The sequence below is a fragment of the Pediculus humanus genome, genomic scaffold, assembly GCF_000006295.1.
Source record: "Pediculus humanus corporis 1103172108266 genomic scaffold, whole genome shotgun sequence".
NCBI classification, from domain to species: Eukaryota; Metazoa; Arthropoda; class Insecta; order Psocodea; family Pediculidae; genus Pediculus; species Pediculus humanus.
The window spans coordinates 656,015-683,158 of record NW_002987835.1 but is presented as its reverse complement, the minus strand read 5'-3'; the positions used below and the strand labels follow the sequence as shown (position 1 = coordinate 683,158).

General features: G+C 26.1%; 4 protein-coding genes across 4 annotated transcripts in view; 2 read left to right on the top strand and 2 right to left on the bottom strand.

Moving 5' to 3' along the window:
• Positions 1–778: 778 nt before the first annotated feature.
• Positions 779–2,113, bottom strand: Phum_PHUM499320 (arrestin domain-containing protein, putative; the record flags this gene model as incomplete). The annotated part of the gene is made up of 6 exons (XM_002430748.1): positions 779–936; positions 1,001–1,115; positions 1,189–1,386; positions 1,461–1,621; positions 1,708–1,938; positions 2,005–2,113. The coding sequence occupies 6 exons, from the start codon at positions 2,111–2,113 to the stop codon at positions 779–781; spliced, it is 972 nt and encodes a 323-aa protein (XP_002430793.1).
• A 7,494-nt stretch (positions 2,114–9,607) lies between these two features.
• Phum_PHUM499310 (ATP-dependent transporter, putative) lies at positions 9,608–12,360 on the top strand (the record flags this gene model as incomplete). Its single annotated transcript, XM_002430747.1, has 9 exons — positions 9,608–9,794; positions 10,046–10,252; positions 10,347–10,535; positions 10,613–10,880; positions 10,974–11,076; positions 11,151–11,426; positions 11,521–11,661; positions 11,737–11,928; positions 12,025–12,360. 9 exons carry the CDS (start codon positions 9,608–9,610, stop codon positions 12,358–12,360), a joined length of 1,899 nt encoding a protein of 632 aa, XP_002430792.1.
• Positions 12,361–13,874: 1,514 nt separating this feature from the next.
• Phum_PHUM499300 (Osmotic avoidance abnormal protein, putative) lies at positions 13,875–17,472 on the bottom strand (the record flags this gene model as incomplete). Its single annotated transcript, XM_002430746.1, has 11 exons — positions 13,875–14,239; positions 14,352–14,478; positions 14,569–14,744; positions 15,120–15,220; positions 15,326–15,486; positions 15,558–15,783; positions 15,863–16,133; positions 16,215–16,422; positions 16,509–16,885; positions 16,961–17,246; positions 17,329–17,472. The coding sequence occupies 11 exons, from the start codon at positions 17,470–17,472 to the stop codon at positions 13,875–13,877; spliced, it is 2,442 nt and encodes an 813-aa protein (XP_002430791.1).
• Positions 17,473–26,926: 9,454 nt separating this feature from the next.
• The window catches only part of Phum_PHUM499090 (adiponectin receptor, putative), a gene marked incomplete at both ends in the record, with an annotated part of 2,088 nt that continues 1,870 nt past the window's right edge, over positions 26,927–27,144 (top strand). The window contains one exon of the mRNA XM_002430745.1: positions 26,927–27,086. Within this exon, the coding sequence (XP_002430790.1) occupies positions 26,927–27,086 (160 nt within the window). The remainder of the gene's footprint in view (positions 27,087–27,144) is intronic.

Sequence of the window (27,144 nt, the reverse complement as noted above, 5' to 3'; positions counted from 1 at the left end):
AAAAGTATTTATAAATGACGTAATTAATAAAATCGCTTTCTAATTCGAAATAAATCATAAAATGTTAATAATAACATCCGATGAATGAGATATTATCGGATAAAAAAACTAACCTGTTTACTGTTTTCACAGATTACAAAAAAATGGTTGAATGTAAGAGGAAGTGGTACCAACCGCACAATTTTTTTTTTCCCCGCCAAACAAATGTTAAAACCGTTGGTGAATGGATTCAATGACAAATTTTTTTCTTTTTTTGGTGATAAATTATTTAATAATTAAATAAAAAATCGGAATAATTATTTAAAATATAAGAAGTGATATAGTTTATTATTGATTTTAACAAGTGCTACAAAATGGATTATTACAGTAAAAGATTTCAAATACTTTTTAACATTTTTTTTTTTTTTCAAGTAAGGATAGATAAAAATTAGTTAAATTAATTTATTAACAATCGCAAATAAAATTATTATTATATTTTTAGTTTGCACGTATTTAATATCAAACTATTATATAATTAAAACATTCATATCATTTTAACAAACGAAACACATAGAAATTCTTTTAAAAAATTTTTTTTTTTTTTTAATTAACAATTATTATTATTAAACTATTATATTTATTTTAATTGATAGAAATTTTTTTCGGTTTTCAAAATTTAATTAAAAAAGAAAACATTTTTCACATTCAAGCGTGATAAAGTTTTTGTAAGATGAAATTAAACATCACATTTGTTAAAATTGTTTCTCATAACATTTAAATTTAACGGTTAAAAATTTTATTACGTCATTTCCTCTCTGACGACATTTACGTAAACGGGTTGATATAAAACGGTTGTTTCACGAGTTTCTTGGGTATTATTCGATCCATCGTAAACTTCTCCTAGTAAAAATTCAGGTCCGATATACATTCCACCTTCGACGTGATGGCTAGCTACTCCTGAAAAACAAAAATGAGTTAAAAAAAGGAAAAAGTATCATTTAAAAAAAACCTTAATACTCACGGTATGTTATTTTAGGCACATTGTTGGTATTGGGAATTCTAAACGGTACGGTTGCAACCGTTATTGGAAAATGCATTAATAAATCTTCACCTGATTTTTCTAATTCTAAATTAACCTTAAAAACAATAGAAAAATAATAATAATGATCAAATAATATTTTGTCTTTTTTTTTTTTGTCAAGCTCTTACTTTAAGAACATAATAAATTTGTAAAACCCTGCAAACACCCACAACGGTCGGAGGCATGGTCGGCACAATTAAACATTGATTAGAATCCCATTTTGTACGAGTATTTGGTTGTACCACGTCTCCTTTATATTCTAAAACCACGTGTTGTAATTCTTTAGAAGTTCCAAAAACTCCTCTATCGATGAAATATTCAACAAACTGGAAAAAAAAAATTTTAAAAATTATGTTTAGGCTGTTGTTTTAAGAAAAATGGACAACAGGTATGTGTGTACCTGTAATAATTTGACTTTAAGCCTCGCTGTTTCTTCTCCCTGATTGTCTATGTTTGCTTTGAGCTTTATAGATTCACCACAAACATAGGCTGAACGTTCCAATTGTGTGTGTAGGGTGACGGGTCCTCTTTGACAACACAAACAACACGTCGTTCTTTTATCTTGACCCATCATCGGCTTCTAAAACAAAAACCAACTTTCAACAAAATAGTTATCATAAACAAAAAAGGAAAAATGGAAAAAAAACTCGCCAAATATTGTTCGTCCATGCAATCGATATGAGGTCCGATAATTGTAAAATATTTGATACCCTGCGGTGGAGAAGCATATGGAATATCAACGGTGACTTTAACATAATATCTAATGCATCCGGGTTTGCTTTCAAAAGAACATGGCAACTGTGATTCTGGTAATTGAAATTTAAACGGAAATTGATGAAATCCACGCGGAAGTATCGGAACGTTACCATCGACATTTTCTGTAATAAACATACAATATTTTATTCTTTCTAGAGTGTGTGCATGTGCGTGTGCGTATATATTACCATTTCCCCAAATGACGTTTCTTGCATCCATAAAATACTGATCATCTCTAACGGTTCTTTTTTCACCGTTGACTACTATTTTCCATTCCGCATGAGCTTTTCCTCTCATAACGGATCTTATAGCTAAAATGTCGAACACAAAAAAAAAAAAAAATTAAAAATTAAACAAAGCTTTCAAACTCATTTTCTTTCCTTTTATTATTATTATCATCATTTTTTTTTTTACAGCCTTTGGCGTGAAACGTGTAATATATGTTAAAAGCAAGGGGAAAAAAAATACATCCATATATGGGAAATACTAAAAAAAAATTTTTTTTTTTTTTTTCGCTTTTATTTATTTATTTATTTTTTTTTTGTGTGTGTGCTTTTTTCCAGAGAAAATTCAAAATAAAAAAAAATAAGTAAACACGCCCTGGAGAAAATTTTAAGTGATTCCAAAAAAAAAAAAAAAAAAAGAAAATCAAATGTGGAAAAATTTAATGATTTTGTAACGAAACATTTTCTCCATTTTTTTCTTTCTCTTTCTGTTTCTGTTGTTAAAAAACGTGGAAAATTTACAAAAAATAAAATGGAAAGAAATTTTTTCCAGTTTTTGGAGAAAAAAAAAAAAAAAAACAAAATCATCGTCGATAAATGTTAATACAAAAAAAAAAAATCCAAAATCGTTTAGGGTCGGCCATTTTTAAAATTTAAATTTAAATCCTCCAGATTTCGTGACGATTTTTTTTTTAAACTAAAAATTTTAAGCTGGAAAAAAAAAAACATCACGAAAATAATAATGATAATAGTTTCTTCTTGTAATTTTCTCAACGATGTACCGGGGGGCGGGGGCGGGAAAGAAGGAAGGAGAAAAAAAAAATTATTTAACTAATTTTACTAAAATAAAATTAACACAATTAATTATTGATCTAACTAAAAAAAAAAACTAATTACAATCAATTGGAATTGATAATTTGTAGAAAAAAAAAAATTTAATTAATTAAAAAAAGCTAAAAAGATTTATTGGCAAAAAGGAAAAAAGGAAAAAAAAGGAAAAAAAAAGGAAAAAAATTCTTTTTTTTTTTTTTTTTTTTTTTTTTTAATCGTAAATTTAAAATATAAAATAAAATGAATTTAAATTGACCTAATTTAATACATTTCTCCCCTCCTCCTCCCCCCCCCCTTTTTTTTTTTGTTAATTAGTTCGAAAAAAAAAAATCTAATTGTTCGATTTGTTTCTTTTTCATTTCCCGCCGCAGCAAAAAACCACCAAACCGAAATCGTCCGCCATCTTGTTTTCCCCTTCCTACTCCTTCTACTCCTCGCCCATTTTCCTCCATTTGAAAAACGTCAAACGCATCCGTTAATTTATCGAGTAAATAAATAAAAATAAATAAAAAAAAAATATATATATTATTGATAATACTTTTGGTAAAAGAAAAACTTTTTCCTTTTCCTTCCTTTTCTTTTTCTTTTGCTGGAAAATTCGTACGATTTGATTTCGATTTCCGTTTAAAAAAAAAAAAAAATTTACTCGTAATTATTATAATCCGTTCAAACAATAAAGGAAAATGGCGATTTTGTAATATCACGTGATTTAACCCTCTCCCTCTCTCCCTCTTCCTTCCTTTTTTTTTTTTTTCAAACGTTGGCACTTTTTATCATATTCAAATATTTGATTATTAACGAACAACGGCCTGAGATTTTATTAAAAACAAACCCTTTCGACATTTTTTTTCTTCTCGTGTAAATAAAAATTTGCCGTTTAAATAATAATAATAATAATAATAATCGATAAAATTAATTAATAAATTTTTAATAATTAATATTATTTACATAAAAAAATTATTAAACGAATGTATAAAACAAAAAAAAACGAATTTAAAAAATTTTTTTTTTATGCAAACAATAAAATTCGTGAGAAAGAAAATTTTTTTTATTTTGTATTTAACGTTTGTTTGTTTGTTTGTTTGTTTTGAAAACGAAAAAATTTAATTTTTTTTTTTTTAAAGGAAAATATCGAATATTTGTTTTTAAATAATAATAATAATAATAATAATACTAATAATAATAATAATAACCGGATATATTTTTTCGTTGTTGTTAATTAACTGAAATATTCGTGTCCGTAGAAAAATAAAAGGAAACGGAAATGTTTCAAATATTTTACGATTGAAAATGTGGCCGGCGGGGAGTGGGTGGTGCGGGCGGGGGGCGGTTTGGAGAAAGGGAAAAAATTTTTACATTTAAATTCTTTTGAACCATTTTTTGTACGCCGGAAAATTTTTTTTTCTTTTTTTGGGTGGAAAACAAGAAAATATTTTAAAAAGATTTCTTAAAAAAGTTAACAAAAAAAAAAATTTTTTTTGACGGATATAAGATTCACGTCGAAACTTTTGATAATAATAATAATAATAATAATAATAATTACTCACATCTTAATTTAAAATTTTCAACCGTATGTAGTATAACGTGTCCAGATAAAATTTCACCTGGATAATACATTTCTTTAACCAATTGTATATCAAATTCTTTTATGTAATCCATGTTTTTCCTTTTTTCCTTTTTCCTTTTTCCTCCTCTTCTTTTCTTTATAACGAATTTTTTTCTTTTTCTCATCCAAAATTCAATACTTTACTCGTGGATTTATCTTTCATCATGGTGATGATGTTGATGATGATGATGATGAAATAATCTAAAAAATAAAAAAAAAAGTTTTCAAAGAAATTTTTTTTTTACTTTTCTCTCTCTCTCTTTCTCTCTCTCTGTGTGTGTGTGTGTGCGTGTGTGCGTTTGTCTTAACATTTGATTCAAATCGTTTTTTTTTGGGGGGGGGGATAAAATAAAAGATAATCGTGGAAAAAGATGAAGAAGAAAAAAGAAAATCGTGGAAAAAGATGATGCGTAATGAAAATTCAATGAAAAGATTTTTTTTTTATTATTAATTTACCACTCTTTTATTTTTTACTTCCTTTTTTCAAGTTCCTCCCCCCTTTCCTTCCCAACCCCTCCCCTCCTCCCTCCTCCCGCAAAAACAAAAAAAAATAAATGAAAATGCCAAGAAAATGTTTTGAAAAAAACAAAAATTCCGGTTGTTGTTGTTGTTGTTACGCATAATTAAATTAATTATTTATACCAAAGTAAAATTTGACAGCCATTATTCATTCATTTATTTATTTGTTTACTTTTTATTTTATTTTTTTAAAAATATTTTTGTTTTTTTTTTGTACCTGAATATGAAATTTTTGTTTTTTTAATAAAACGAGAAAAAGAAAAAATCAAAAGTGACATATTTCCCCATTTTTTTTTTTTTAATACTTTTTTAATGCTCTAAAATTTTCTTCTCTTTTTCTTTCTCTCTCTCTCTCTCTCTTTCTCTCTCTCACTCACTCTTTTTATTTTACATTTTTCTTATTTTTAAATGGGAAAATTTTGAACTTTGACTGACATTCTTTTTTCGTACAGGTCAAAAACAAAAAAAAAATTTTTTTTGCTTTTCTTTTCTTTAATTTTTTTAAACTTTACTTTAAAATTTCACTTAATTTTTCTTTTTCCTCTTTTTTCATTTAAAACTAATTTTATTTAATTCTATGTAATTTTACCTTTGTCTGATGCCCTTTCACCCCGCCCCCTCCTCCCAACTCCCCCACTCTTCTAGTTTAAAAAAAAAAAATACTTTTCCTCTATCAAACCCATTTAATCTTTTAATGGAATTTTAACACTAAAAATTTTATGTCATTAATCCCGTAATGTCTCTCTCTCTCTCTATCTCTCTCTCATTTTCTTTTATTCTATTTGGTATTTTAAATTTTTAGAAAAAAAAAAAAAACAAAATTACGTAACATTTTCTTGCAACAAATTAAATAAAAAAAAAATTTTTTTTTTTTACTCTCTCTTTCTCTCTCTTTCTCTCTCTCTCTCTCCTTCGCTCGTTAAAACTACAGAAAAAAAAATGGCCCCCCAAAGAAAAATGAAATTTATTTACTTTTTTAATATAACAAATTAAATAATATTTATTTCATGGGAAAATTCTTAACAGACAGGAAAATTTTTTTTCTTCTTTAAATTTAAAAAAATTTTTTTTTTAATACGTTAAAAAGAAAAACCCGCGGCTTCCCATATTTATTATTATAATTATTATCATTATCATCATCATCATTATTATTATTATTATTATTATTATTATCAACGGTAAAAAAAAGAATTATAAAAACGATCGATTGACGTAAATTATCGACTGGAAAAAGGTTTTTTTTTTAATATCAAAATATTTTCCTTCGTATAAAAAAAAATAATAAATAACTACCGGCATAATTCATTTCCTGTTTTTTTTCATCCATTTCCGGTTCCGATTTATCCTTTTTTTGATTGGTTTTTAAAAAAAAAAAAAAAAAACAAATTTTTTTAAAAATGTTATTTTCGTTAAAATAATGAATAATTAATGACAAAAAAGGTATAATGAATTTTTTTTTTTTTTTTCCTTTGATTCCTTTGCGAACGTGGACTATACTATGACTAAATTAAATTCCTTTTATTTTTTTCCTTTTATTTTGAACACAATCGTAATCATCATCATTATTATAATTACATATTTTTTACGTCAACCGTCGAATGGATTTTTTTCTGTTTTTTAACAACAATAAACAAAAAACAAACATTTTTCCTTTTTTTCCTTTTTTCCTTTTTTTTTTTCGGTAAAAGTTTACAATTTTTAATTGTCCTTTGAATATTAATCAGTTCAAAAGTTCATTAAAAAAAAAAGGAAATTTAATAATAATTTTATTATACGAAAAAAAATTTTTTTTTTTATTAATTCAAAAAACGTCAAAAGAACGCCTAAAGACTCGTCGGGAAAAATTAATATAAAATTATTATTATTATTATTATTATTATTATTATTATTATTATTATTATTATTATCATTTTAAATTATTATAATTTTATTTTTTTTATCTTTTAATGAACCGTGATAAGAATGATAATTGATTAAAAAAAAAAAAAAAACGAACGAACGAACGATAAATGTTATTTGATAACGACGGTCGTTAAAAAAAAAAAAATTTTTTTTTCGTCGTCACGTGGAAAATTCTTCATTAAAAAAAAAAATTTAATAATTTTTTTATTTCCCCCCCTCCCCCACACCACCCCACTTTTCCAGTATTTCCCAGTAAAATTTTCCCCGGTGGAAAAATCAAAAAAACATTTTTTTCTTTTTTTTTTTCGTTCGTAACGCGATTTATTTATTTAAATAAATTAAAACGAAATTAAATTTATTAATTAAAAATAATAATAATAAAGATGATAATGATGATGATGATGATAATAAAGAGAGAGAGAGAGAGAGAGATAATTAGTTTTTTTAAGGTAAGAATAAGACAAAAAAAAAATAAATTTATTATTTTAAAAATGGAATTTACACCTCAACGATTTTCTTTTGTGTCACACGATACTACTACATTTTGTTTAAAGAAAAGCAGAAGAAATTTTCATCATAATATAAATGAATGCATAATATATTACAATAATAATAATAATAATAATATTACCAAATTGATTATTTAAATTAAATTTCATTATTAAATAAAAAAATATTTATTTAGAAGAAAGAAAACAAAAATTCCTCTTTATTAATTCCCTATTATTATTATTATTATTATTATTATTATTATTATATTAAAATTATTTTAATAATCATCATTATCATCATCATCATCATCATCATTACCACAATTTGAAACGTGAATTGTATTTCATTTTATAATTAAAATAATTTTTTTAAATAATTATTATTATTTGTTGTTATTGTAATTAAAACGTTAAAAAGTAGCAATAATAATAATAATAATAATAATAATAATAATAATAATAATAATAATAATAATAATAATAATAATAATAATAATAATAATAATAATAATAATAATAATAATGAGTAAATAAATAAATAACGTCGGGGAAAAAATTTATTAAAAACATCAAAAATAAATAATTAATAATAAAAATAAATAAATAAATAAATAAACTTACGAATTAATTTCTCTTTAAACCACTTTTGGGATTTTAATTATTAAAAATTATTTTTTAACATAATAATAAATAAATAAATAAATAAATAAATAAATAACGACGTAAACAACAACGATTTAATAACAAAAAATTATTATTATTATTATTAATAAAAAATTGACGTAAGTGTAACGTTATCGAATTATTATTATTATGTGTTTATATTGTTATTAAAATAAATTTTTTTAAAAATTAATTATTATTATTATTTTGTGTAATAACTCGTTCGCGTACTAAAACCCGAATGTTTTGATTCTTACTGTTAGTTTTTAATTGAAGAAGAAGAAGAAGAAAAATAAAAAAAAGGAAAAAAAGAAAGAAAGATGGAAAGAAAGAAAGGAAGGAAGGGGGGGAGGAAAAAAAAAGAAAAATTTTTTAATACGCTTGCCCGCAGCATCCTGGTTGATCGATATGTGATTAAATGACTGCCATTTTTCCTTATATTGTTTTTACACACACACACACACACATATTCAAATATACAAAATATTGTTATTGTTTGTTTGTTTGTTTGTCGTAACGGTTAAAATTATCAAGCAGTAGCAATTATTAAACAATTTCAACAAATGTTTTATAAATAAAATTTAATAATTTTAATAATTTAAGTAATTTTACAACACTTTGTAATGTGAAAACAATCAACAACAACAACCACAACAACAAGTTTGTTTGATTGTACTGTTTTTTTAAATTTAAATATATATAATGAGTTATTGTCATTCTTTTTTGTTAATAAAAACATATTAACACAATCTAAAAATATAAATTTTATGAAATAATTGAGAAAATATGATGGTAATGGTTGTCATATATGAGGTTAGCCATATTGGTTTTGAAAAATAAATTTTTTTATTATTTTAAGTTTCCTATTGAAATTATCAACGGTTTTTATAAGTTTTATAGTTTATCATATAATAAATTAATTATTAATCAAAATTATACTTCAAAATGTATATTTTTCCAATTATTAACGTTAAAATTTTATAAAAAAAATTATATTATATATTTTAACGTATAATTTTTAACCGAAAATAATTTTCGAATTTTAAAAAGTAATAATAAAATTTTCGAATTTACTTAACTGTAATAATGTTTCGTTCCGTCGTAACATTTTTCCTACGAAATAATATAATTCCTTTTTCTTAAATTTTTCCATTTTTGGTAATAAAAAAAAAAAAAAAAAAAATCACACGGAAAATTCCCTCGTTTTTTCTCTTCTCTCTCTCTCTCTCTTTCTCTCGAACTACATGAGAAAGAAAAAAAAATTGCGACAAATTTTCAGTTGGCAACATTGTTAAGATAATTCTTCCTTGGAAGTGATTTCCGGAAATCGAATAAACATCTTTATTAGGGATTAACTAAATTTTATGTAAATAACTATGTAAGTAAATGAGTACGTTAATATTATTTATAAAAGAAATTTTGTTTTAAATCGTATTTTTTTAATAAAATTATTTTAATTAAGGTATATTATTGTTTTTATAACGAATCGGTGACTACTAAAAACTCGTATTCGTATTTCGGGTATACGTAAATTTTCTTTGTTGTAGTTTTAAATATGCCGTCAGACGCGAAAAAAAAACAAGCAGCTAAAAAGAAAGAATTAGCAAAAGCACGTGCTGGAGGTAAAAAGAACACGAGTTCTTCTAAACCTCAAAACAATGGAGCTGGCGATAAAGAAGTTACTAAAAATAATGAAGTTAATGGCGGTGTGACCAATGGAAAATTAGAGATTAGTGAGGAAAGTAAGGGATTCGCAAACGTTTTTTAATATTTTACACATTTAAAACTATTCTTTAATCTTTTAACTTCATTAATTGTTTGTTAATAATGCGTCGTTTATTTTACCAGTTTAAATAATGTAACAATTACAATTCATAACCTAAAAACAATGCATTGGGTTAACCTCTCTTTGTACATTGACATAGTTTTTTTTAAAAACTCATTTTATTATTATTATTATTATATTTAAACACTTGAATGTTTAATTTTTTAGAAGCCCTTTGTGAAAAGTTGGAAGCCGATGCAAGATTAAATGCTGAAGCCAGGTCTTGTACAGGTTCTTTAGCTGTTCATCCTCGCTCTCGTGATATTAAAATAGAAAATTTTTCTGTTACTTTTCACGGATGTGAATTAATGCAGGATACTTTATTAGAATTGAATTGCGGAAGAAGATATGGATTGTTAGGATTGAATGGAAGTGGTAATGCACCACATTTTTTTTATTATATTATTATTTCAAAGTCAATCATGTTTCGAATAATTTAAAATTAATTTACTTTGTATATTTTTATTAGGTAAATCTACCCTTCTAGCTGTATTAGGTAATAGGGAAGTTCCTATTCAAGATCATATAGATATTTTTCATTTAACTAGGGAAATACCTGCTAGTGATAAAACTGCTTTACAATGTGTTATGGAAGTTGATGAAGAAAGAATTCGATTGGAAAATCTTGCCGAGCAGCTGGCTGCTCAGGATAACGATGGTACATTAACTCATTCACAATTTTTTTTATCGATTAATTTGTTTTGTCAAAATAACACTTTTTTTTTTTTAAATTAGATTCGCAAGAACAGTTAATGGATGTTTATGAACGTCTTGAAGACATTTCTGCTGACACTGCCGAAGTAAGAGCCGCTAATATATTACACGGTTTAGGTTTTTCTAAAACAATGCAAGATAAAAAATCTAAAGATTTCTCCGGAGGTTGGAGAATGAGGATTGCACTTGCTAGGGCACTTTATGTCAAACCTCATTTACTTCTACTCGATGAACCGACTAATCATTTGGATTTGGATGCTTGCGTGTGGTTAGAAGAAGAACTTAAAACGTACGAGTTTTTTCTCCTCTCTTTAAAAATAATAAACTGATGATAATTAATACCCACCTCCATTTTAAATTTGATTAATTTTTTTTTTTCCAGGTATAAAAGAATTCTTGTTGTAATCTCACATTCGCAAGATTTCCTCAATGGTATTTGTACCAACATAATGCATTTAGATAAGAAAAGATTAAAGTATTATACCGTGAGTATGAGTATTTTAAATTCAAATGATTAGTTCGATTGATTGATTGATTGATTGATTTTTATTTATATTAGGGTAATTACGATGCTTTTGTCAGGACTAGACTCGAATTATTAGAAAATCAAATGAAACAGTATAATTGGGAACAAGATCAAATAGCACATATGAAAAATTACATAGCACGATTCGGTCACGGATCTGCCAAATTAGCTAGACAAGCTCAGAGCAAAGAGAAAACTCTTGCGAAAATGGTTGCCGGAGGTTTAACCGAAAAGGTCACGTCGGATAAAACCGTACATTTTTATTTTCCAAGTTGCGGCACGATACCTCCTCCCGTCATTATGGTTCAGGTACAATGAGAGAAAATTTATTATCGTTATTATTGATGATGATTCCTTTCGATGTTTTATTTTTGATAAAAAAATGTTAATTTGGAATTTTCAGAACGTTAGTTTTAGATATAATTCGAACACGGCTTGGATATATAAAAATTTAGAATTCGGTATCGATCTTGACACAAGAGTTGCTCTCGTGGGCCCCAACGGAGCCGGTAAAAGCACTTTGCTCAAATTACTCTGCGGTGAGGTGAGTCCGTCGGACGGGATTATCCGAGTGAAATTTATTTCCGGTTAAAAAAAAAAGGAAATTTTTTGTTTTTAGATTATTCCGACGGAGGGAATGATTAGAAAAAATTCACATCTTAGAATAGCTCGATATCATCAACATTTACACGAGCTTTTGGATCTTGATATTAGCGCCTTAGATTACATGATGAAATCATTTCCGGAAGTGAAAGAAAAAGAAGAAATGAGAAAAATAATCGGGAGATACGGTTTGACCGGTCGGCAACAGGTTCGTTTGTGTGTTTTGATTGTTTGTTTGTGTGGTCGTTTCCAAACGTAAATTAAAAATACCCGGAAATGGATTAATTGATTCAATTTTTTCTAGATATGTCCGATTCGTCAGCTTAGCGACGGTCAACGTTGTCGAGTCGTTTTCGCTTATTTAGCATGGCAATGCCCTCATTTGCTCCTCCTCGACGAACCCACAAATCATTTGGACATGGAAACGATCGATGCACTCGCGGACGCCATAAACGATTTCGAAGGCGGCATGGTTTTGGTATCACACGATTTTCGTTTGATAAATCAAGTCGCCGAAGAGATTTGGGTTTGCGAAAACGGTACGATAACAAAATGGAACGGAAACATTCTCAATTACAAGGAACATTTGAAGAGTAAAATAATTAAGAAAAACACGAACGGAAATGGGAAAAAAAAATGATGATTTGACGATGAGAACCGGAAACGGAAAATGAACGGTATGATCAAACCGAATCGATTTGCTATTCACTTTTTTTTTTTTTTATTTTACTTTCTTTTTTTTTTTTCTTTTTTTTTTATAACTTTGAGTAAAATTCCGTCGATGAAAGAAAAGAGAGAGAGAGGGAGGGAGGGAGGGAGAAGAAGGGGGGGTTGGGTGAAAAGTTTTAAATTTAATAATAATAATAATAATAATAAGGAGAAGGAGAAGAAGGAAAAAAGAAGCATTTTCGATCGCGTTTCCGATTTATTATTTTTTTTTTTTTAATAATCGAATGAAATCGTTTCCGTTTTCAAAATTAAAAAATTTCGAGGGGGGTAGAGGGGGGAGGGAGGAAATAAAATTACGATCGGAAAACCGTGATGGCGATTTTCCACCTTTTTTTTTTTTTGCTTTTTTTTTTACTTAAACAAATCTTTTCAAATTCATCCTGCGAAATCGTTTGAAAAATTGCAAAAAGTTGGTTCGATAAAGTGACGATTCGATGACACAACGATTGATCGATCGATGAATCGTTTTATTATCGAATGACGAAAGTTTAACAAAAATAAAAAAATAATTAAGGCAACCGAACCGGAGAGCGAGCGAGCGAGGGGAGGGGAAAGGGGGTCGCGCGCGTTAAAAATTATTAAGAAAAAAATTTTGTTTTTTCATTTACCAATCAACAACTTATTAATAATATCATTATTATCGTATTATAAAAAAAAAAATCATCTCACAATAACATGCCTTACAAAAAATTATTATTATTTTTGATTTGTTTAATAAAAAAAACGAAAACTGAAAATAAATAAAATGATAATGATAATTTTGTGTCAATTTTTAACGGAAAAACAAATGATAATAATAATAATAATAATAAAAGTTAAACGGAAAGTAAAAGAAAAAAAGTTGAATTTATTATTAAATATAATGTTTACCTTACGGAAAGTTGTTGAGGGAAAAGTTTCGATATCGCATGTTTTTTAAGTAAAAAGAAGGGGAGGGGAGGAGTAGTAGGGGTGCAAGGGGAGGGGGAGGAGGTTTTTTGCGTTTCGAAAATAATTTAAAAGTTTTTTTTGTTTAAAAAAACGCACACGCAAAATAAATTAATATTAAATAACATTATTAAAACCGAAAAGAAAGAATTCTATTAAATAATTTAAAATTGCGACCATTTTCCCCGTTTACAAAAAAAAAAAAAAAACAAAATAAAAATGCGGAAGTCGATGGAAAATTTTTTTTTTTGGGGAGGGGGGAAATAGGAAAACTTAATAAATAAATTTTTAGGTTTGTTGTTTGTTAATAATTAACATCTTTTTCTTTTTTTTTTTTTTAATTAAAAAAATACTTTAATGCCAATAAATAAATAAATAAATAATCGATAACAAATTAATTAATTAATTAATTAAAAATATATACATATATATAGAAATTTTTTTCCGAATAAAAAAAAAATTATTATTATTATTATTATTATCGTTGTAAATGGGGGATCAAGTTAAACCGAAACCGTTGACGTCATTTTTTTGATATCTTCCATTGTTTTTATTGTCTAACATTGGTAAAGCATCTAATTTAAAGGGTTTTTTAATTGTTTCGTATTCGTTATCCCACGTTTTATTATTATTATTATTATTATTTTCCCCCCATAATCCACTTCCGTTCCATGAATTTTTTGTCCTTTGACCCGGATCGCTTCCTAAATTACTTCTCATTTTCGAATATATATTTAATGAATTTAAACTTCCGTGAACTGCACTTTTTGTACCTTCATCCAATCTCGGTCTTGTTTCGTAATTCATTTGTCCTCCTCCTCCTCCTCCTTTAAATTGTCTTAATCTATTTCTATTAACGTATTCTGTTCGATTGGAAAAAAAAAGAAAAGAAAAAAAATAAACGTTTTTGTGACAACCGGAACCGGAAATAGTAGTAAAAACCGAAAATCTCAATTAACAAAATAATTTGTTTACCACGCCACGTACTAAATGCTTTGCTCGCATCTTCTCTCGCTTTATTTATTAATTCGTCTGCTCTTTTTGACGGTTTAAAATAACTACCTGCTAAATCTTCAACTTCTTCGTTATTATTTTCGAATCTCTAAAACGCAAAACATAAAAAACATAAACAAAAGGAAAAACCGGAAAGAAAGAAAGAAAGAAAAAAAGAAAAAAATGGATGATTACTAACGTTTCTCGTTACGGTACCGCCATCGCTTGAAGATGAACTCGATGATAATCTTTCCGATATATTATTCCAATATCCGCTTCCGGGATCGTCATTTCCTTTATCGAAACTACTACCATTTTGTCTTTGTAATTTTTCAACAAGCGTCATCCATAAATTATTATTATTATTCGTTTGTCCTATCGCGTTTGTTTTAAAAACAACAATTTAAAAAAAAAACGGTTAAAAACGGTTAAAAAACGGAAATGAAATTAAATTAATAAACAATGAAAATTCAGAAACGAACACACAACAACCACAACAACAACAACAACAGCAACAGCAACAATTTTTTTTTTCCCCACTTTTTAAATACCTGAAAATTTTTGTACGTAAGTTTTTGTATGAATTAATACCGGAAATAGATTAATTGATTTATTTTTCTTTTTAAAATTTTTCCCATTTTTTTTCGTTTGATTATTCGTACCTGAATAATAATTTAACATGTCGTTTGTTTGTTTGTGTGTTTGTTTGTGCGCGGGTGTTTTTTTTTTTTTTTTCCATCGTTTACGTACCTGCCGGTGGTAATTTTGTTCTCGATATTATCAAATCGGGAATTTTCCAACATTCTAATTCGTCATTCCATATTGAATCTTGTTTTATTTTATCTAAATTGCTAAAATTTATTAATAATAATAATAATAATAATTTAAATGTATTTTTTGTGCGGGAGTGTGGGATCGGGATTCAAAGGAATGCGTTATCATTATCAGGTACGTACCAATAATTACATTCTTTTTTTAAAGCAGAAGTCATTTTATCCGATATTTGTTGATAAAGTTTTATTTGCCTTTGACCTTTTCTTATTTCTTCTAAATAATCCGTTCTTTCATTTTCGAATTCGCTTTGAAGATCTGATATTTCTCTTTCTAATCCTTTTATCTGAACGAAACAAAAAAATTTTTTCCCATTAAAATGTTTGTTTTTGTTTGTTTGTTTGTTTGTTTATTTACCCTTTGTTTTGATTTTCTTAGCGTTTCCGTTTTGGCTTTTAATTCTTCTTGTATGTCATCGTAAACTTTAAGCATGACCCCATCATCGTCTTTGACTTTCGACAATGCCATAGCAAGTGCTTCCAACCTTTTTTCCGCTGCTTTCTTTTTTTTCAAACGTTTTTCTTTTAATTCTTTATCACCCGCTCTTTCCCCTCCAACCATCGATGCTTGTAATTGTTTCAATCTGTAAAAAACACGATCGAAATGTAAAAAAAACGACGCCATTAATTGATTTCGGAAAAAAAAGATGGCCGAATGAAAACCTTTCTAAAACTTCCTGTTGTGACACGTTTATTTTAGAATTTTCTTCGTTTTTCTTTTTAAGGACATCCATTTGTTCCTCGTAATGTTTTTTCAATTCCGCCATGTCTTTTTCGAGTTTTTGTTTACTTTCCTGTTCTCTCTCGTATTCTTCTTTTAATTTTAACATTTCGTTTTCGTAATCCGCTTTGAGTTTATCCGTTTCTAAATTTGCTTCCGTTATTTTTTTATACAATTCGTCGTTGTTTGTCGGTTCCGACGTGGGTAAAGAATCTAAAAAATAGAAAAATAAAAATTTTCATCCCCCCCCGGGGTGGTGGATTTCGAATTTGAAAAAATTTGTGTTTTACTTACTCGTTTTTAAAAGCGTTTTGAGTTTTTCTATTTCTTCTTGATATTCCCTCAACATTGCATCTTTCGGATCTTCGTTTATCTTTGGTTTATTTTTAATATTTTTTGCTCTGTTGGCATACCTGAGAGTGCTGAGAGTTTCATCGTAATTATCATCCGCGGGTGATAAGCAGGCTATCATGAGCGTCTTTGTGTTTCCCCCTAAGGAATCCTACGAAGGTATAGGAAAACTTTAATCATCATCATCATCATCATCAGAATAATAATAGGTTGTTAATGATAATGATAATATCTCACTTGCAACAGTCTTGTTAATTTAGAATCTCTATATGGAATGTGTTTTGATTTACCATCGACCAAAGCGGAAATGACGTTACCCAACGCCATGAGTGACAAATTTATTTTCGTCGCTTCTTTTAATCTCTCACCCGTGGCTCCAGTTTTCGATTGTCTTTCACTTCCGGCTAAATCCACGAGATTTAATTTTCCCCTACGTATTATTCCTTTTGTTTTAGTACATTCGTTTGGCATCATTTCTAGAGATATCGAAAATATACTGTGACTTCTAGAACTTTCCGCGTTCATCAGCGACGAACCCGTCACGCGATTTTTAATACCGATTTGTATTAATTTTTCACAATCTTCGACGCTTTGAACTGTGTGATGTGACAAATCTAAAAAGAAAAAACTCAATGTTACCAACTTAATTGGAAATTTTTTTTCGTGTGTGAGGACGTGACGAAACGTACCGGAAACGTAAGTTCCGGTTTGTGGATTTTCTTTAAGATCTAATTTTTTTTTACAATCCGTTCCTAAAAGATCTCTAACATCTTCGTTGTATATTTCTAAATAACTAGCAACGACGAGAAATTTTTTATTTTCAATAACGCTTATTGCTTCGAATATGTGTTCGAAAGATCTTGGAATTATTCCTCTTGCAGAAGGCGGTGACGTACATCCTTGCATTGTGTAACTTTTTCCACAACCCGTTTGTCCATAAGCGAAAACCGTCGAATTGTAACCTTCCAAAACACCCTGCGATAAATAATAAAAAGCTTTATAATTTTTTTAAATGGTAATAATAATAATAATAATAATTAAAAGGTACTACTCGTACCTCTACCAAAGGATAAACTATTTCGCTGTATATTTGTTCGGTTGTCGCCATTATGTTGTAAACGCTGTCGAAAAAAAATGATTTAGGTGGAGCTGATGAATCTGATGGATTTATTATAGAACAACTACAATGTTCGGTATCCATGAGAAGAACGTTCTGGAATTTCAAAAAAAAAACTTTTTATCCTTTTCTATCCCTCTCTCTCTCTCTCTCTCTCTCTTCCTCTCTTTTTTCCATGATTCATTTATCGAAAGCTTTTTAATTAAAGGTCATTAACACGTGAGAGGTCGTGCAAAAAAAAATTGGCTAAGGAATTCCAATGAGAGAGAAAGAGAGAGAGAGAGAGAGAGAGAGAGAGAGAGAGAGAGAGAGAGAGAGAGAGAGAGAGAACGTGGTGATTTCATATTGAATATTAATATAAATTTTCTTTTTTTTGTACGTTTTGGCGACAAACAAAAAAACGTCATTTCCGTTAAATTATTATTTGTTTGCTGGAGAATAAGAGAGAGAGAGAGAGAGGGAGAGAGAGAAAACATAATTAAATTTTTTTTTTTTTTATGTTTAAAACATTATTATACAATGCGTTTTATATGGTATGTTTGTGCGTGTTTTTCGTATGGAAAATCACGTGACTATTTAAAAAAACCAGGGTAATATTATTATTATTTAATTTTTCATTTAATTTAGGTTTAGCATGTTTGAAGCTTTTTTTCCCCCTTCCCTTCCCTTCCCTCCCCCCATTCATTTTAGGGTCAAAAATTTTTAATAAAAAAAATGTGACAGAAAATGTGTGACATGGTGGAGAATAATAAAATCAAATATTTCTCTCTCTTTCTTTTTTTCTTTCTCTCCCATCATCATCATCATCATCATTTTAAAAACTTTTATATAATAAAATAAGTTTTTTTATTATTATTATTATTAAAAGTAATAAATTACCTTACAGTGAAGATTTTTTTTTCTTTCGTTCATCGGTCTCGATCGAACGATAACCTTTACGGATTCCGCCATTTTGTCGTACATTTTTAATTTAAAAATTTATTTTTTTTTTTTAATAATAAATTATTCTGAAAAAAAAAAAATAATAATAATAAATTAATTATTGATATTCACGCACACGCACACACGCACACAAGATTATCGATCGTTTTTTCTTCTGCTTTTGTAAAAAAAAAAAAAAATATCGTGTCGATGATTTAATTTTTGTTTTTCCGTTACAATTTGAAAAAAAAAAGAAATGTAATAAATTCAAATGAAAATAATAATAATAATACGTGGAATGTTTTCAAGGTTAAATGGGAGGGGGAAGGGGGAGGTGAGGTAAGGGGAGGCGGTAATAAAAAGGTAATAATTTAAAAAAAAAAAAAAGGGGAAAATCGGTCAAAACTTTAATAATTAACCTCACTATGACGTATGTTATTTAACGTCGTATGCTAATCTCGCGTGTTTTTCTTCTTTTTCACCGTGTGAAATATTATTATTATCATCATCATTATTATTATTATTACTATTTAGGTTGGTTTTCGTATTTCCCGTTGATTAAATTTTATATCATTTATTGACCTTGGTTTTCCTTTTTTTTTTTTTTTTTTTCTATACCAAAACGGACAGGTGAGAACAAAAATTTTTTTTTTTTGCGCATTGATAACGCAAAACAATAACGAAAAAAAAATTTTCCGTTTGTTGTTTGTTTGCTTGTTTGTTGTCCGATCGTATACAAACATCCTGACAAAGAAAAAGGTAGTACCGGTTTCAATTTTTAAAACGACAAACAAAGCAAACAAAAATAATAATATAAATAACCCGAAAAACTTGACCGTCGAATTGCGTTATTATTATCATTATTATCATTATCATTATTATTATTATTATTATTATTATTATTATGCAAATATAATCGATAATTGCTTGGCTACACCGTCATCACAACACATTTCGTTTTTTCGTTGTATTTTTTTTTTTTCTTGGGGGGGAGAGGCTTTAATTAAACTTTTTTTTTTTTTGTTTTCAAACTTGCAAAATTAATTATAAACAATTTATATTATTTGTTTTTGTTTAAACAATTAAAAAAAAAAAACATTTCATTTCCTTTCTGCTGTATTATTAATAATAATAATAATAATAATAATAAAATCGATTAATTAATATTGAATTGTACAAAAAAAATAAGACAAGACTTTTTACATTTAATTAATTAAAAACTTTAAAAATACATCATCATCATCATCATCATAATTACTATTATTATTATTATTATTATTATTATTATTATGGTAAAATGTCTAAAATCGGATTCGTTGAAAATATTTAGGATAAACCGCCATATTTTTTCGTTTTTCTCCCCTTTTTTTGTTTTTTTTTTTTGTTTTCGTCGGGAGACTAATAAATTCTACGTAACGTTAATAATAATAATAATAATAATAATAATAATGATAAATGTTTTAAAAAAAAAATGAAACAATTAATGACGATTTTTCGCGCGTTTTTTTTTTTTTAAATTAATTTTAAAATGATAATGCCACGAAGAAAATCGATAATTGTATATATTGTATTGAAAATTTTATTCGATTAATTATTATTATTATTTTTCGGTCACGGTTATTTTCATACTTATGTAATTTAAAATCTATTTTTTAAAATTTATTCACGTATTTTATTAATTATTATTATTATTATTATTATTATTATTATTATTATTAACAAAGAAAAAAAATTCAAAATGTGGATGTTTTTAAAAAACATGAACGCTTTTAAAAAATTATCATTATTATAAATTAATAATATTTATTGATTTTTTTTTTCCCCCCGTTTATTTATTAAAGTTTGTTGAATATGAATTGATAAAAACATAATGATAAAACATATCTATGTGTCTAACAAAAAAAAAAAACATAATAATGTTTTGTGTTTGTTGTCACATGAAATTTTTACCTTGGCCTATTGTTTGTCCTTTACCAAAGGTTTTTTTTTCAAGTGTAATTTTCATTATTTATTTATTTAATTTTTTTCTCTTTTCCTTTTCTTTCTTTCCTTTCTTTCTTTCCTTTTAACTTCCTTTTTCTTTTCCGCTCTCTCTAATGTCTTATTTATAAAATTAATTAATTAATTAATTAATCTTTTTCTTTCTTTCTTACTTTCATGAAGAGAGAAATTTTCTTTTTTGCTTTACACAAAAGGTTTCCATCATCATCATCATCATCATTAAATAATTAATAAGTGTAAAAATTCTATTTATTGATTTTTTTTTCTTTTATCCTGTTTTACATTATTTTTAATCATGTAATTATTATTATTATTATTATTATTTTGCTACTTTTGTTTAACAAAAGGCCATATCATGACATTTATATGTGAGATTTTTTTTTTACAAAAACAAAATGTCAACTTATTAATTTTTGACATCAAATGTTTTATTTATTTATTTATTCACATAAGGTAAAGTTAAAAGGCAAAAAAAGGTTTTGCCTTTGTTAAAAATTGATGAAATAATAACAAAATGTGTCAAATTTAAGGAGTAATAATGAGATTTGAATCAGACAACAGCAGCAAATTTTTTTATTTATTATTTTACATAAATCCTGTTGTTGTGTTGATATTTTTACATCAATAGTTTTCTTACTTTCTTCTGAATGTTTTTATGAAAACAGTTTTCATTAAAATGTTTTATTTGATTTAAATTTTCTTTTTTTTTTTTTTTAATAATGATGAGTATTTTCAACAAACAATCATCAGGCCATTACATTAGCATTTGTGTTGTAATTATTAACCTTTTACAGTCTAATAATTTTTGTTATTACTATAAATACTATTATTACAATGATAAATAATGTTTTGTTTCAAATTAATAATAATATTTATGTATAAAAAAGAAAATTTCAAATATTTCAAAGTATATTAAATATATGTAATTATCATTATTATTGTATAAATTAAAACGTATTTGAATAATTTCCTAACGTTAATTATTATATATACGTCGATAGTGTCGTGTTTTAAATATAAAATATATTAAAATAAAGAATAAAAATGTATTACATACCCGAAATACGATGATTAATTAAAATAAATTCAAATGTACGACGACGACGACGACGACATTAAAACGAATTGAAAAAAATAACGCGCCAAATTTAAAATTTTGCTACGATTAAGACATTGTTAAAGAATATCAAATTCATCGTGAAAACGTCATCATCATTTTAAAAAAAATAACTCGACTTTTTTCAAATGTTTAACAAAGACTAAAAGAATTTCAAATTGAAAAATGTATTTATTAAAAAAAAAAAAACCATTCGCGCTTACTTGGATTTTCCACTTAATGTGTTCAAAAAAAAAAAAAAAAAATGTTTTTAAATTTGTTTCCTTAGAAACAAACGAATTTCAGAACTTTATAGACGAGCGCAATTTCTAAACGTATTCTTGATGACGTAACCAACCCATATGGAAGTGACAAGAAGGAAAGAGTGGGGATACTGAAATGGACTCAAATCAATTTGAAATTTTTAGGTATGATATTTTTAATTCTCATTCTTTTCATTATTTTATTTATTATTTATTTTAATAATTTTATTCTTTTAATAAATTTAATTTAAGTATTTATTTATTTTTAATTAGTTTTTTTTTTTTTTTTAAATTTTATTTACACACGGTAATTTTTACTAGTGAATTTTTTTTTTTGTTAATAAAATAACCTAACGTTAAACGTAATTATTTTATTCGGAGTATAATATTATATATATTTATTAGTTATTTGTTTTATTTTCAAATTCATATTGTTTGTGAATTATATATATATATATTTTAATTTTATTTTATTGTTGTTTACTCTTACAAGTGTTAAAATATCAACGTTTTAAAATCTAAATTTATATTTTTATGATATTCTTTTTTTTTTTTTCTCTCTTCACAATTTATTTATGTATGTTAAACGTAAGTTATTTTAATTTGCATGGTTTTTTTATGTTATTTTTTCTTATTTTATTCTTTATTTTAACACCCAAAAAAAAAAAAATTAATGAAAATCAATGCACGTTTTAAAATAATTTCTTTATTTACCATTATTATTATTATTAAATTCATGATACATATATTCATTACACATTAGCTCATACACAATTAGTATTTTTCACAAGTGGTTCTTTTTGTTTTTTTTTAAAAAGAAACATCCATTTTTTTTTATTTAAACAAGATATTATTTGTATTTAAATTTAATTATATGTAATCATTGTGTGTGTGTGTGTGTGTCTTTTAAATATTCATTCGAGATGTTAAAAAAAGGTTATTGCCATGATTTTTTCCATATTTAACCATACATCATTCACTTCGATAATTAGTTTAAAACGATGAAACTTAACATAAAAATTAATATAATTTCAATCAGGTTAGGTTATGATTTAATTAAAATTTTCATCAAATGCAATACAATCAAGGTTTTTATTTATTTATAACTTAAAAGAAATGCAATTTTATAATTATTACTTTTTTCTACGCAAGTGAGGATGATGTGTGTTCTTTTCGTTTGAGCTTTCGATAATAATTTTAAAACTTAATCGAATTAATGGATTAATATTACAAATTTAATAATAATCATTACATTTTGTCATAATTGAATTGTTGTTTAATTATTTTATCAATTAAACATTCTTTCGAATTAAAAAACAATTAAATAATTTTTTTATAAATTCTAATTAAATTTGACCCGATATGAAATGTGTTTCAAGGTTGATTGTCTTTGCAAAAAAAAAAAAAAAATTATAATTTATTTTTAACGATTCCAGTTTATTTAAAATTATTATGCAAGTCATAACATAAAATATTTATTTAAAAGTAGGAAATTAATATTATTATTTAATTTTTTTTGTTTTTTTTTTTTTTAGGCACATTACTAATCTAAAATACTAAAAAATTGGTCACAAATAAAAAATTAATATATATATTTATATATATATTTTAGGTTTGATGTCTAACCTTGAAATTATATCGTTTCTATCTTATTTACAAACACCTGTTAAAAAAAAAAAAAAAACTAGTTCTTTAAGCTATTCAGGTTTATTATTATTTTTTACAAAGAAATTTTATGTAATTTTTTTGTGCTAAATATTATTATTATTATTAATATCGACAAATAGTTTTGCTTTAAAAAAAAAAAAAACAAATAATATTATTGATTTTTTTTTTGTTCGAGAGAGGAAGTTTCTTTCTTAATGTTTTTTTAGTAAATTTAGCCTGTACTCGATTTCAAATCATTTATGAATATTATGTATTTTGTTTGTTTGTTTGTTTGTTTGTATTTTTTAAAACTAAAAAACATTTAAATTGTTTAACGAATGTGAATTTTAAAAAATATTCTCTCTTTTCGATATATATATGTAGACATATCTTGTGTGATAGTCGATGAGAGCCTAATTAAAACCAGGAAGTTGTAATTACTTAACATTATCATTAAATATTTTTTTATTTTTTTTTTGAAATAGGAAAGAAAATGGCAACAACCACAAAAAAAGAAAACAATTATTTTCTTTTTTTATAAATAGCACAAACACACACTCACACACACAATGGTTCTTTATCTTGTTTGCTCAATCAAAAACCACAAAACCATAGTAGTTACTTATCCAAAAAGAAGTATAATGACATTGAAATTAGGTTTGACTGATGTAGAGTAAAAAAGCAAGAACCACAAGTCAAAATTTTTTTTGTCGAGTTTCCTTTGAATGACAATTATTATTATTATTATTATTATTATTATTATTATTATTAATTTTAAGACGTGTACGCAATGTGTAGCTGATTAAAAATTTTGTTATCAGTAACTTATGTAATTATTAACAATTCACACACACACACACACACATTTGTTGATTATTAATTGTCATTTATTCATTTAAATTATTTTTTTAATTTAAGGAAAGGTATTCGTTTGAATAATAATAATAATAATGATGATGATGATGATGATGATTTGAAAGCTTTATGATTTAATCAATTGAGTTTAGGCTCGATAAGCTCGATAGGCTCGATTTTTGATGTATTAATGAGGTTTTTTTTTTTTTTTTTTTTTTTGAAAAATAAAAATAAAAAGTTTGTCGCTAAAACGCAGACGACGACAACAACAACAACAACAACAACGACAGCAAAGAAAATTTATTTAGTTAAAAAGAAAAGTCAAATTTAAAAGTTTTTCAATCTCTCTCTCTCTCTCTCTCTCTCTCTCTCTATCTCTCTCTCTCGATTTTCTTGTTCGTTTGTTTTCTTATAAGTTTACATATAAACAATCGATAGGGTTTTTGTTTTTGTTATTCATATCCAAGCATATTTTTCCTTTAAAATATTATTCTGTTTGTATACGACGCAGACAGCTAAATTGTCGTTTGTTAGGTTGTTTTTGTCTGTTTGTTAAAATGTAACTATTCGAGACACTGACCTTTCTTTAAATTTTTTTCTTACACTCTCTTAGCCCATATATATGTATTGATTTAAACAATCGTTTGTCTGTTTGTGCTGTCGTTTTCTGTAGAAGGTCGTTATGTGAGATAGATCTTTTCTTTTTTTTTGTGATTGTTTAATTAAAAAAAGGAAAGGAAAGGAACAAACAAACAAACGGCTATAAAATTTAATTTTCGCTTTATTAATTTAAGTTCACGGATAAATAATTATCGATCGTATTTTTTATACAATCAATAATTATTATCGATTTTATTTTCATTTTTATCATCATCAATATTATTATTATTATTATTATTATTATTTTATTGTTTGTTTGCTTTGAAAATTTCATTTCTTCGGGTTTGATTTTTCTTTTCACACCCCCCCCCCTCCCGGTGCACAGTGCCAATCACGTACGGTTTAAAAAAAAAAAAAAAAAAGAAAGGAAATGGCGGGCCTCCAGTATAATTTTCATCATGGCGGCCATTTTTTTTCTCGGAGAAGTAAAAACGCCGCGTATGGATTTCAATTGAAACGAGCGAATTTCATCATTATTATTAGTATTATCATCATCATTGCTTACTGATAACAAGTGCAAATCATTTTCCGTTAAATAATTAACGTCGTAATTGACTCGTGTGATAAGTTTTTTTGTGTGACGCGAATTAAATATTATATAATTGGCACGAATGTCCCTTGCAATGATGATGATGATGATGATGATCGAACGTGTTTAACCTTGGCGAATCGAAAACAACGCGGTACGATTTTTAACGATAATCGAAATATTCGATAATCGTAAAACGGAAAAAAAAAAAATAATAATAATAATATGCGTGTGGTGTGTGTGGATTTCGTTTAATAATACCCAGGGGTAGTTGAAAAAAAAATTTCCAGAAAAACGATTCAAATCATTGACGATGGTGAATCGATCGATAATTTATTTCGATAATCGAATCGTTTTCACATATCGTTTCAACAAATCAACAGGTTTTGCCGGACGCACAGACATTGTATAAAAAAATTACAATTGAAATTTAAATCTAAACCGGTTTTTTTTTATGTTTCGATTGACGTACTTACGCAAATGTGCCAAAGACCATCGTCTACGTCACGCTCGCGCTTTTTTTTTTTTTGAAGGCCCACGTCGACAACGTATTATTATTATTATTATTATTATTATTATTATTAATAACATTGTTGTCGTTGTCGTTGTCGTTGTTGTTGTCGTTATTTTATTGACGCGAGTTAAATGGATGAAAGATGGAAATCGAGAAGGAGGCGCGTTTGTTTGTTTAATGCTTTCGGTGAAATTTAAAGTAATTTTTGTCACGTTTCTCGTTTGTTGTCTTTGTTATTGTCTTCTGCTAGTTTTTTCCAAAAAATTAATTACTTTTAAAGTTGATGAAAATGAATCGAACGCGTTTGTTTTTCACAATTAAAAATGAATAAAAAATTTTAATTTTTTTTTTTTTTTTTGGGTTTTGAAACGTAAAAGAAAACAACCATCGAACGAGAATGAGAGTTTGAAAAATATTAATAATAATAATAATAATAAAAGTTGTAAAAATAAATATTATTATTATTATTATTATTATTATTATTTACTTTAAGATCCGACTTCTTCCGTATTTTCCTTTTGTTCATTCGGGTCAAATTATTTTCGTCTCGATTTTTTTTTTTTTGTTAAAAAGATGGAATTTTAAAACATGAATAATAATAATAATAATAATAATAATAATAATAATAATTTGTAATTAATGTCACGTGTAATAATTAATAATAATAATAATAATGATAACCGTTGTCGGAGGGATTCGTTACCAATTTAATTTAATTTTTTTAATTTTAATTTTAATTTCGTTTGTTCTCATTTAAATATAAAAAAAAAAATTTTGTGTTTGTTTGTTTGTTTGTTTGTTTCCGTTGAAGTTTCCGTAATTATATCACAAGTTTGGGGAATTCATAGAAAAAAAAAAAAAAGAAAAAAAAAAGAAAAAGAAAAAAAAAAGGAAAAAAAAAAAAAACGTAAAAAAAAAAAAATTATTTAAAAAAATTTAAAAAAAGCAAAAAAAAAAATTTAAAAAAAAAAAAAAAAACAAAAAATTAGAAAATTTAAAAGGGAAAAATTAAAAAAAAACTAAGGCAAAGGAAAGACAAAGGAAAAAGGAACATGAGTGACTACGAAGACGCGGTCGAAAGTGCCGACGATTCTTCACCGGCGACTCCTCCTGGTACCACAAATAATAATAATAAGAATTCAGTGAGACACAGGCCGACTCCTCTCCCTCTTTGGGATCCCGACGAATTGTCAATAAGCGAAGAAGTGCCTGGTTTTAACGAAGTTAAGGTATGCGACTTGTTTATCATTATTATTATTGATTGATTGAT